At 42.6% G+C, this 12,536-nt stretch overlaps 1 protein-coding gene across 1 annotated transcript; it reads right to left on the bottom strand.

Annotated features, from left to right (window-relative positions):
• Positions 1-2,044: 2,044 nt before the first annotated feature.
• LOC119086593 (Krueppel-like factor 17) lies at positions 2,045-4,812 on the bottom strand. The gene is made up of 2 exons (XM_037198745.1): positions 4,452-4,812; positions 2,045-2,973 (listed from the first exon to the last, which is right to left on the bottom strand). Exons 1-2 carry the CDS (start codon positions 4,810-4,812, stop codon positions 2,045-2,047), a joined length of 1,290 nt encoding a protein of 429 aa, XP_037054640.1.
• Between the last annotated feature and the right edge of the window lie 7,724 nt (positions 4,813-12,536).

Genomic DNA, 12,536 nt, shown 5'->3' with positions numbered 1-12,536 from the left:
CAGTCAATGTTGGAGAGGATGTGGAGCAAAGGGAACACTCCTCCACTGTTGGTGGGAATGTAAACTTGTACAACCACTGTGGAAATCAGTATGGCGGTTTCTCAGAAAATTAGGAATCGAACTACCTCAAGACCCAGCCATCCCACTCTTGGGCATATACCCAAGGAATGCTGATTTGCACCATAAAGATACATGCTCAGCTATGTTCATAGCAGCACTATTTGTAATAGCCAGAACCTGGAAACAACCTAGATACCCATCAACGGAAGAATGGATGAAAAAAATGTGGTACATATACACAATGGAGTATTACTCAGCAGAGAAAAACAATGAAAGCATGAAATTTGCAGGCAAATGGATGGAACTAGAAAAAAATCACCCTGAGTGAGGTAACCCAAACCCAGAAAGACAGTCATGGTATGTACTCACTCATAAGTGGATTCTAGATATAAAATAAAGAACAATCAGACCACAACCCATAGAACCATGGAGGCTATATATATAGCATGGAGGTCCCTAGGATGACTGTGGCTTATAATAAATTTCGGTTTTACTCAATTATTGAAAAAAATAGCCAAATGAATGGAAACACATGAACTATGAACCAAAGGCTGAGGGGCCCCCAGCTGGATCAGGCATTCTGAATAGGTGAGACAGTTGATTGGCTTGATCAGTTTGGGAGGCAACTAGGCAGTGTGACCAAGTCCTGTGCTCATTGCATGAGTTGGCTGTTTGAAACCTGGAGCTTATGCAGGGACGCTTGGCTCAGTCTGGGAGGAAGGGACTGGACCTGCCTGGACTGAGTCTACCAGGTTGATCGCAGTCCTCGGGGGAGGATTTGCCCTGGAGGAGGTGGGAATGGGGGTGGGCTGGGAGTAAGGAGAGGGGGTGGGAGGGGGGAGAATAGGGGAACCCGTGGCTGATATGTAGAACTGAATGGTATTGTAAAATAAAATAAATAAATAAAAAATAAAAAAATAAAACAAACAAAGGCCATCATGATGGTTCATGAGAGAAAGGAGCTTGCTCCCAAGCCTGACAACCTGAGTTCAATCCCAGGGACCCACATGCTGGAAGAATATTGGTGACTCCCACAGTTTTCCCTGACCTCCACACATGTTCACATTATAAATATAATACTTACTTAAAAAATACATAAATGAAAATCTGCAACCTGGTACCTCGGCCTTGTGAGGAAGAATTATGGTGAGACTTGTTCTCAGCCCTCCTATTCCCCAAGCCTTCTGATAAACAGCCTACACACTGCTTTTATTGGGAACATTCAAAGCCATTTTATAGGAGGGAGAAGGTGAAGGGGAATAGAAGGAATGACATATCCTACGGCCACATTTTTTTTGTGATTGGCACTGCTTCAAGACCAACACTGAACGTGTGTCTGCAGTCTGCTTGGGAGGTCTCCCACAGACTGTGGTATCAGGGGGCAAAAATTCCTTGCAACAATTCATGGGGATAGAGGAGAGGAGAATTGCTACCTGCCTTTCCCCTACCTCCCCTCCACTGAAGTTCTCCCCATGAATATTAATCTCCTCACAAGGTTTGATTTTGGTGGCCCCATGGAATGCCAGATGCCCTGTCCTAATGTGGGGCATTCTGTAGCAGACTTTGGAAGAGAAACTCTGGGTGTATGAGTGGTGAAGGCCAGAGAGAGTCTGATGTAGAGCATGATGTGTCTAGTACCTTCTAGCACTAAGATATCTTTCCCATGGTCTGGCCCTGGAAACGGTGGAATACCCTGGGAGAGAACATGGGTTGCATGGAGCAGGCATGAGAGTGTTTCCTGCTAGGGGTTGACAGGAGAAAAGAACTTTCTAATTAATCCAGTCTATGGTTCATCTGGCTAAATGGGGGAAGTCAGTAATCCCTGAGAGGCGAGGGCACCAGAGTTTGAGGAATCCACCATGTTGTCAAAAGCTTCATGTGGGTTTCCCCATCACTTCCTGTCTCTATCTGAACTTTTACCTACCCCAGAGATGACCCAGTCTTGGGCAATAGGGTTTTGGGTTTGAGAATCCAGGAAAGGGAGCTAAAGCCTCTGACCAGGAGCAAGAGGACCACCTGTCTGTCCATCTGTGGGTCCACTGTTGGTCTTAGTTGTCAGGAAATCTGATGAGTGTGAAGTGTTTTTTTGGTGTTGCTTGAGATGGTCAGATCTCATGAACTGCTGGCCACAGTCCTTGCATTTATGTGGTCGATCTCTGGTGTGGATCCATCCATGCCGTCCAAGCTCATCAGAGCGGAAGAAAGACCTTGTATAGCCCTCCCAGTCACATACGTAGGGCTTCTCACCTGTGTGTTTGTGTTGGTGACTCATGAGGTGAGAGCACTTGGTATAAGCTTTTCCACAGTTGTTGTATGAACAGGGGTAAGGCCTTGAAAGTGGGGGAGGCTTCCTGTGTGCCCCTCCTGGAACCCTGGGGTTCTCTGTCCCCCGTGGGCTTTTCATGATGAAAGGTTCTTCCAGGCGATTTGACTGGGTCTCAAATGAGTCCTGGGATTCTAAAGCTGGCAATGGCTGGAGCCCAGGTTGGGGTATCCCAGAGTGGTAGAGATTTAAGGTCAACGTCTGATCCATAGAGGGGGACATGGCCTGGGTCACAGTGGAAGGCATGCCTGGGACCAATAATATTCCGCAATTTAAAGAGCCCATTGTTGCAGGTACTACTGAGGAGACAGAATAAGGCAATGTTGCGGCACTGCTGTGGGCCATTACTGGGACTCCACTAGAAGTTGAGCCTGGCAGGCCACTGTGAGGCATCAGATTCGCTCTAAAGGCTATGGTCACTCCCAGAGTACCTGGACTTTCTAAGGGCATTATGTGGGATCCTGAGTCAATCATTCTCCCTGGTTGGTGGTTAGATGGTATCTGATGATACATCTGGGAAGGTGGAGGAGTCATTTGGGAGGTGCCGGGAACCAGCCTCAGCAGTTTCAGGGGTCCGAAGGATGGGATACCTAGAAGGCACAGTAACGACTCAAAGACAGTGTTCGTGCAAGCTGACAGGTCACTTCGGGCTTCTGCAGTTGCTAAGTAGCTTCTGCTACAGCTTCTGCTTTTCCTTGGTAACCTGTCTTTTATTATCACAAGCAAGGGGAAACAGAAAGGAAAGGGGAAACCACACAATATGAAGTGTTCTCATAATTCCAAAGGTTATTCTTACAAAATCACCAATATACTCTTCATCATCTTTGATTAACACAAAAACTATCCCAGACTTAATGCCAGAGCAAGCACAATCTATTTTTATTCTTTTTTTTTTTTTTTTTTTTTTTTTTTTTTTTTTTTTTTGTTTTTCAAGACAGGCTTTCTCTGTGTAGCTTTTCGCCTTTCCTAGAACTCACTTTGGAGACCAGGCTGGCCTCGAACTCACAGAGATCCACCTGCCTCTGCCTCCCAAGTGCTGGCATTAAAGGCGTGCGCCACCACCGCCCAGCCTATTTTTATTCTTTAATGATTATACAATCTTCTGAGCATTTGACCCAGAAGCTAGCAACATGCAGTTTCACAAAAAAAGGTAAAAATAAGAACAGTGGTCAATGTACCAGACAGTCATTTCCTTCTCACACAGCCTGCTCTGTCCTCAAGACCCCTGCAGCTGCCTAAGTTCCTCCTCAGCCCTCTGCAAACACCAAGCCCTGTGACTGGTGGGCCACAATGACCTCAGACAAGAGATCTATCCCTGCAAGTCAGCAACTTCTATCCTTCTGTATCCCAACAATTCCAAGGAAGACCTGATTCAATTTTCAGAGCTTCCATGAAAGGAAGCTCACCTTTCTTGGTAGCTCTTTTCAATCTAGGAACCCAATAAAACTTGCAGCAATCACTCCAACTATTGATACATTGTCTATACACTTTTTCAGGAAGAATCAAAATATGTGGATTAAAGTTGCCATCTCCCTTTCTTGGTGGAGGCCAACATTTTCCTCCTATTCTAGGTTCCCACACTTTCCATTTGTCATCCCATCTATATGTTACTCCATTCACAGTCTTCAGCCAATACCCCCTGGGGTCTCAAGTTTCACACAATTCCCTTGGAATATCCTCAGAAACTGAATTATTCATCACGGCCAAATTGAATCCAGTGTGTTGATACACATCATACCATGTGCTATAGTGGACCACACATTTGGTACAGTTTATCCAAGCCTGAAGAGCTTCCGCAGGCTGTAGGTTCTTTCCCATGACCTGCATAACTGCCTTCGCCCCAGCCTGGGTGATCACCTCTGTATAATTTCCTGTGAAATTTACTTCACTCCTTTTCTGTATCACAGAAATCACCATTGATTCAGGAACACAGAACATGAAGATCAGATAGGAGAAAAAGATTAGCATCACAAGAAGTAGTTATATGGAGGAGACTGTGACATGTGCATGCCACAAAGCATGACCTTGGGACATGTAGGCATTTCTGCCTTGGCTTCTAGAGGCATGCAAAGCAGAAGATCTGGAGGGGAATGCTCGGAGGGTTGGCCGTCCACAATCTTGGGTCCTTCATCTCCAGTTTTGGCTGGCAGCATGTCAGGCATCTTATATGCCATCCCTGGCAGGGAGGAGTACCTCCCACTATACTCAGGTAGTGACATAATGAACTGTGACTCCCCTTCACCCTCATTCTGCCTGGATTCCTCAGCAGATAACATAAAAGGCCTTGACATCCTTGATAAATGTTGAGTGTCTGGTGGCTGATGAACTCCACTATTTCCAGGAGACACAGATACATGCAGTGTTGGTGTTGACTGCTCATTATCCATGGGAGACTGATGCACAGCTGGCCACCTATTTTCCTGCTCCATGTCAGCCCAGACCTCACTTCAGACCAAAGGGGAGGCTGACCCGGCTGGTGCCATCACAGGCGAGGGTCCCAACACCACCACTATCCCCTTTGACTGTATTTGAGACCAGGTCTCTCATTCACTCCTGAATACAACTGACTAGCTGGTCCACGAGCCTTTGGGAGTTCTCCAGTCTCTGCTTTGCTGACATTACAGATGTGTCCCTGCCATGTCAGTTTATACCTGAGTCCTGGGGATTCAAACTCAGGTCCGAACACTCTCACAGCCAGGACTTTACCACAAGCCATCACCACACAGACCATTTGTTGTTGTTTTCCTTTAAGGATATTTTTTCTAAATTTAGTGTGTATGTGTGTGAGTATAGGTCATGTGTATTCATGTGGTCATTAAAATCCTAAGAGGGCATTAGATCCCTGGGATCTGGGGTTGTAAGAAATTATGACTAAGAGGAAAATTCATAGCATTAAATACCCACATAAAGAAGTTGGAGAAATCTCATACCAGTGACTTAACAGCACACCTGAAATCTCTAGAACAAAAAGAAACAAAGTCACCCAGGAGGAATAGACACCAGGAAATAATCAAATTGAGGGCTGAAATCAATGAAATAGAAACAAAGAGAACAATAAAAAGAATCAATGAAACAAAGAGTTGGTTCTTTAAAAATCAACAAGATAGACAAACCCCTAGCCAAATTAACCAAAAGGCAAAGAGGGAGCATCCAAATTAGTAAAATCGGAAACGAAAAGGGGGACATAGCAACAGACAATGAGGAAATCCAGAGAAGCATCAGGATATACTTCAAAAACCTGTACTCCACAAAATTGGAAAATCTGAAAGAAATGGACAATTTTCTGGGTAGATACCACATACCAAAGTTAAATCAAGACCAGATAAACTATTTAAATAGTCCAATAGCCCCTAAGAAAATAGAAACAGTCATTAAAAGTCTCCCAAACAAAAAAAGCCCAGGACCAGATGGTTTCAGTGCAGAATTCTACCAAAGTTTCAAAGAGCTTATACCAATACTCTTCAAATTGTTCTACACAATAGAAACAGAAGGAACACTATCAAACTCTTTTTATGGCTACAGTTACACTGATACCCAAACCACACAAAGATGCAACAAAGAAAGAGAACTACAGACCAATCTCCTTCATGAACATTCATGCAAAAATACTCAACAAAATATTGGCAAACCGAATCCAAGAACACATCAAAAAAGAAATTATCCACCATGACCAAGTAGGTATCATCCCAGGGATGCAAGGATGGTTCAGCATATGAAAATCTGTCAATGTAATACACCACATAAACAAACTGAAAGAAAAAACCGAGGTTGGGGATTTAGCTCAGTGATAGAGCACTTGCCTAGCAAGCGCAAGGCCCTGGGTTCAGTCCTCAGCTCCAGAAACAAACAAACAAAACAAAACAAAACAAAACAAAACAAAAACACGATCATCTCATTAGATGCTGAAAAAGCCTTTGGCAAAATCCAACATCCCTCCATGATAAAGGTCTTAGAGAGATAAGGAATACAAGGAACATACCTAAACCTAATAAAGGCAATTTACAGCAAGCCAACAGCCAACATCAAATTAAACAGAGAAAAACTCAAAGTGATTCCACTAAAATCAGGAACAAGACAAGGCTGTCCATTCTTCCCATATTTATTCAATATAGTACTTGAAGTTCTAGCTAGAGCAGTAAGACATCAAAAGGAGATCAGGGGATACAAATTGGAAAGGAAGAAGTCAAACTTTCACTATTTGCAGATGATATGATAGTACATGTAAGTGACCCCAAAAATTCTACTAGGGAACTCCTACAGCTGATAAACTCCTTCAGTAAAGTGGCAGGATACAAGATCAACTCAAAAAATCAACAGCCCTCCTATACACAAATGATAAAAGGACTGAGAAAGAAATCAGAGAAACACCACCCTTTACAATAGCCACAAATAATATAAAATACCTTGAGATAACACTAACTAAATAAGTGAAGAACCTGTATGATAAGAGTTCATCAGAAAGTTCACAGTGTAGAAAAAAAGCCTATGCATGTAATGAATGTGGGAAATCCTTCAGCAGCAAAGGAGCCTATATAAAAAGCTCCCCATTGGGCAAAAACCTGAATGTGGAAAAGCCTTTGCTGAGCAGCCATATCTTGATGGACACCAGGAAAGATTTCACACTAGGTAGGGACTTTTAGCACTTCAACAATATGGGAAACTTCTGTCAGGGACCAAACATGAACCATGGAAAAGTACTAGCTAGGCCAGAGAGCAGGCCCCTGCCCTAAACCAGATGCCCCCAAAGATAAAGAACAGGTCAGGCAGGTCAGGTAGCATAGCAACAGAACAATGCCTCTGACCAGTGACCTTTCCACCTAGCACAACACCCTCATGACTCGCCTGCACGCCTGCACGTACGGCACGTCGTGCACCACTTCCCTCTTCCTGCCTCCTCCCCCTCCATTTATAAGCCTTGCTGAGGAGAATAAAACTTGCAGCAAGATCAGAACACTGTCTTGCTGTCTTCCTTTCGTGTCTCCCCGTCCCTTTCATTCTCTCCCACAGGTGGGTCGCCCCCCGTTGACACCCCGCTGGCCCGGGGCAACTGGCGCCCAACGTGGTGGCTCGACCCTCGCCTCTTTGGGAGTTGAACGTCCTTCTCCAGGAAAGTCCAGACGTCTGGTGGAGATATTTTTGCTGATCGTCCGTTGAGACCGCCCGATTCGACGCCCTTTCTTGACGATCCCGAGGAGAGCGGGAAGGACGAGGTTAGTATAAACTTAGGCTTAACCATGGGACAGGGAAGTTCTTCCCATGATCTTTTCATTAAGGGCATTAAAGAGGCCCTCAAGACACGAGGTTATAAGGGTTTGTAAAAAAAAGACCTCAACAAATTCTTTAGTCACTTAGAGGACTGTTGTCCCTGGTTTCCCCAAGAAGGGATGGTTGATGTTAATGATATCCTAAAGGTTTATTAAAAAAAAAAAAAAAAAAAAAAGTAAAAAAAAAAAAAAGATTTAGGAGACCCCTAAAAGCTGCCAACCTTATGAAATTCATTTAACGTCAGACTATGATAAGCGACAGAGATTCTAACCCCTCCCTTTTAGGGAGAAACCTGCCGTTACTTCATTCAGGTAACATAATATTATCAACTACCAGACCTCCTGAGAGTGTAAACTAGAGTTAATGAAGTTCACTATGTTCTCCGTAGCAGCAGTGTCCTGCTACAAACAAGTTTATCTTTGTGCTAAAACTAAATGGATCTAAGGACCAACTTGAGCCTAAACTTCTAAATTACTAACTAGGAGCTCACTCCAGCAGCCATCATTTAAAGCAACTGCTACAAAAAAAAAAAAAAAAAATCCTCCTTTGTTTTACTGTGCTTATCTCATTTCATGATACACCTTAAAGGATTTATTAAATTGTTACTCTCCTTATATACTATATTTTAAATAAGAGTTCCTGTTTCTATATTAAAATAACTTAATATTTTTAAGGCTAAAGCTGACAGGTATAAAACCTAAGTTCTAAGTTTATAAAGACAACTAACTTATAAATTGTTAAAAATAAGTTTACTTTAATTAAAGCTAATTAAAAAAATAAAACTTGTTGATTGATTGGCTGACCTAAACTGTAAACTGTTAAGGATAAGTTGTACTTAAGCTATAAGCTATTAGAGGTAATTATTAGGATACAAATTAAGGGTTAATCATCATAAATGATCAAATCTTCTAATGTATGCAAAATCGTATTTATATACATGCTGAGTATGCTAAATTTCATATAATCAATTCATTACTTAGCTCCCTAGCATTTAAAATGTTTAACCTTTGGACAAAACTTCCATACCCCTTATTGCCAGGGTTTTGTCCAAACTATGCATTGAGATAATTTAGATTATATCCTCATTTACCAGGCCTAAAAGATAATTTGCCTTGCTATCCAAATTCATAGAAAAGGTAGCTTACCAAGCAGATTTCAAAAGAAACTTTGACTGTTCCTTTGCTTAAAGGAATTCACCACATTGGCTGCTCTCAGTAATCAATCACCTATATCTCCTGATAAGTTAAATAAAAAATGCTTTTAGATGTAAAGTTTTTATAGGATATAAAGGATTAGATATAAAAAATGTTTAAGAATGTTAAGAAACAACTTATTACATATGTAACGCAAGTAATTGGGATAGAGAAATATAACATATAAACATCTAGATATGTTATAAATGATACATAAATCTCAATAAGTAACCTAAAGATATTGAGGATGTATGCCTAATTTAGATCTATGGATAAGGTTTTTATTGAGGACTGAGATAGATATATAGGCTTTAAAAATAAACTTATATATACTTTAATACAAAAGACCATGGACTTCCTCAGATGGGACACTGAGGCTAATTAAAGGCCATAGCTCCTCGGCTGTACAAGGTTGCCCTAGGGATGTGTGATTCTGACTATACTGGAGAGATTAAGATCATTGTACAATTCAGATTCATACAGGGCAGCACCTAAGGGAGCTGCTAGTGTGGATTCTAGTGATATGGCCTTCTGGGTTCAGGAAATTAAATATTCCAAACAACTAAACACTTAAAATACAGGGAAAAAAGATAATTGGCTTGCTAGACATAAACATAGCTGTTTCTTATATTTCAAAAAAAGATTGGCCAAGTACTTAAGACGACTATCACTTCTTCGTCTCTTATAGGCCTAGGTCAAGCTAATAATGTAGCCTGAAGGTCAGGAAAATCTAATGCTCCTATCTGGATCAAACAATGGCTTTTAAATGCTGAGAAAATTATAATTGCTACCTGTCTGGTGGAGGAAAAACTTAAATATTGGGCATATAAAGTCCCCCACCAGCCCTTAAATCACCCCCAATATTTTTTTTATTTAGGAAAATCAGGCTTATAGACTGTTACAGGTCCTTAAAAAATTAAATAAAATTTACTAAAGCCAAGGAAAGCCTCACAGCCTGGCTTGCCATCTCCCAGGGCTATTCCCAGAAATCAAAAAAAAAAAAAATCATCATAGATATACAAGATTGCTTCTTTACCATCCCTCCTCAACCAAAAGATTGTCAGCATTTCTCTTTTAGCTTGCCTACTCACCCTACCATGATGGAGGCCAAAGCTCACATACAGAGCAGGAAATGCGAGTTCTGTTTATCCAGGACTCATTCATTGAGCAAAGCTCCTCATTATATACACAGATTAACTATCAAAACTGTCAATTATAGCTTCCTCACAGTGCCCCAACCTATATGTATGTATACATGTATATGCATATACATATATCTTACAATACATTTATTGTACAGATATTATATTTATATCAAACTATAAAACTTGTGAGTCTATACAATGGCAAATAGCTCTACAGGACATACTGACACCTTTTCTTATGTCAGTCCAACAATTATAAATTCTCTCCCTATGGAAGCTCACCCACGAGGTTTATGTCCTTATGATTTATGGTTATGAAATAAAAAAATAATACACCATTTCTTTCACTGCTTTTTAATTTTAGGAATGCCTTGAGCTCATATATAGACAACAGTCTTACATACACTTCAAGAGCTCTTAAGAATTGGTGCTTAATTTTTCATATCCCCCACTACAGGTATTCCTCATCACCACCAGGCAAAGCCACAAAGTTACACCTAAGCCTCTATGATCCCCTCACTGGTGTTTAAAAAGGTCCTGATGTTTTCATAATGTCAGGAGGAGGACACATGTCTTTATAGGACATTGACCGCCTTTATGAATCCTGGATCGCCTGGTCACACCATATATTGGCAGCTGCAGGACAAAGGCGCTCTAAAGCTGCCAGTCTAAATACAGGCTGTTATTTACCGCTAGATTCTTAAATATTGAGCCTTGAATATAAATAAATTGATACAATTCCAGATCCTTTTGATGAACTGTTCATCAAAACTTATAGAAATATGATCAGAACTAATAATTCTGTTCTAAATGTATTTTATTAATTTTTGTCAAAATATACATGAGACTTGAGAGATAGATAAATGACACATTTCAGATTTCATTCTTCGGCTATCCTGAAGTTTTGCTGAGGCTCCAAGGACTCATAATTTCTCTCTGGTAAAGTTCACCACTGTTATATTGCTAACATGTCTAAGATTTTGTCTATTAAGAAGGTTCTTATAAGCTTCAGGAGATCATGCCGGTGGTGATGGCATGTGATCAACATTTGCCAATGCCCACAAGCCAAGAAGGACTGGGAGGAATACAACCTGACTACAGTTTATATCTCCCACTTACAAATTTTCTTTTTCTTCTCTGGGGGTGGGGTCAGACTGCCCACAATTGCAAAATTTGCTGGAGGGAGGAAAGTGTAGGATGCCCCAACCTGTGACTGCGGTCACTCTGGCTGTCCTCCTGGTTGGGGCTGCAGGTGCCTGTACGGGCATAGCTTCCCTGGTTTTATCTAATCAACACTATTCAGAGCTTAGAATTTCCATAGATGAAGATATAACGCAGCTTGAGTGAGGCATTTCCGCTCTTGAATCCTCCCTCACCTCCCTTTCAGAGGTGGTCCTCCAAAACGGCCAAGGGCTCGATCTCCTTTTTTTTTTTTTTTTTTTTGGTTTTTCGAGACAGGGTTTCTCTGTGTAGCTTTGTACCTTTCCTGGAACTCACTTGGTAGCCCAGGCTGGCCTTGAACTCACAGAGATCCGCCTGCCTCTGCCTCCCAGTGCTGGGATTAAAGGCGTGCGCCGCCGCCGCCGCCGCCGCGCCGCCGCCGCCGCCGCCGCCGCCGCCGCCGCCGCCGCCGCCGCCACCGCTCGGCTTTCGACCTCCTTTTTTTTACAGCAAGGAGGTCTCTGTGCCGCTCTTAAGGAAGAGTGCTGCTTTTATACTGATCACACAGGAGTAGCAAGGGATAGCATGGCCAAGGTCCAGGAAGGCTTAGAGAAGCGCAAAAAAAAGAAAGAGATCAAGAGCTAGGCTGGTTCCAAAATTGGTTCTCTGCATCTCCCTGGCTAACCACCCTCCTGCCGTCCCTTCTGGGGACCCTTGGTTGGCCTCATTCTTGTCCTGATATTCGGCCCTTGGGCCTTGTCTGGACTACCTCGATTTGTGCGCCGTCAGCTGGCTGAACTTCAGGCAAAACAAATTCAGGTTCATTACCATCACCTCAATCTCCAGGATGTTGGTCTCGATGAACCAGATAAAGACTCCGTATCAGCACAGGCCCCTCTGCTCAGGGGAGGATGCACCTGTGCCTGGGAGCTGGAGCCCACTGCACAGGGGATTGAGGGTGCAGCCAGGACTGCAGAAGGCAGGAACACTAAAGTGCTCCACTATCCTGGGTGCCTTGGATGACATGCTCTATTGCACGGCGGTTATGCACACCCTATACTATTTCCTCCCGGATTCAAACATGCCCCCTGTAAAAAACTGCATCTTTCCAGCTTCCTTCGGGACATGTGGGGACGCCTACATGGACCGACTGTTAACAATGGAACTTATCAGGGATAGAGCCTCTGTCACCCCTCCCCCGTCACGGCAAAAACATTTGGGCCTCCTTTCTTTGTTTTGCTATATGTATAGAGAAGGAGGAGATGTCAGGGACCAAACATGGACCATGGAAAAGTACTAGCTAGGCCAGAAAACAAGCCCCTGCCCTAAACCAGATGCCCCCAAAGATAAAGAACAGTTCAGGCAGGTCAGGTAGCATAGCAACAGAAC

This window comes from Peromyscus leucopus, chromosome 1 (genome assembly GCF_004664715.2).
Source record: "Peromyscus leucopus breed LL Stock chromosome 1, UCI_PerLeu_2.1, whole genome shotgun sequence".
Lineage (NCBI taxonomy): Eukaryota > Metazoa > Chordata > Mammalia > Rodentia > Cricetidae > Peromyscus > Peromyscus leucopus.
The sequence above is the reverse complement of the archived record's forward strand: the minus strand, read 5'-3'. Positions and strand labels throughout refer to the sequence as shown.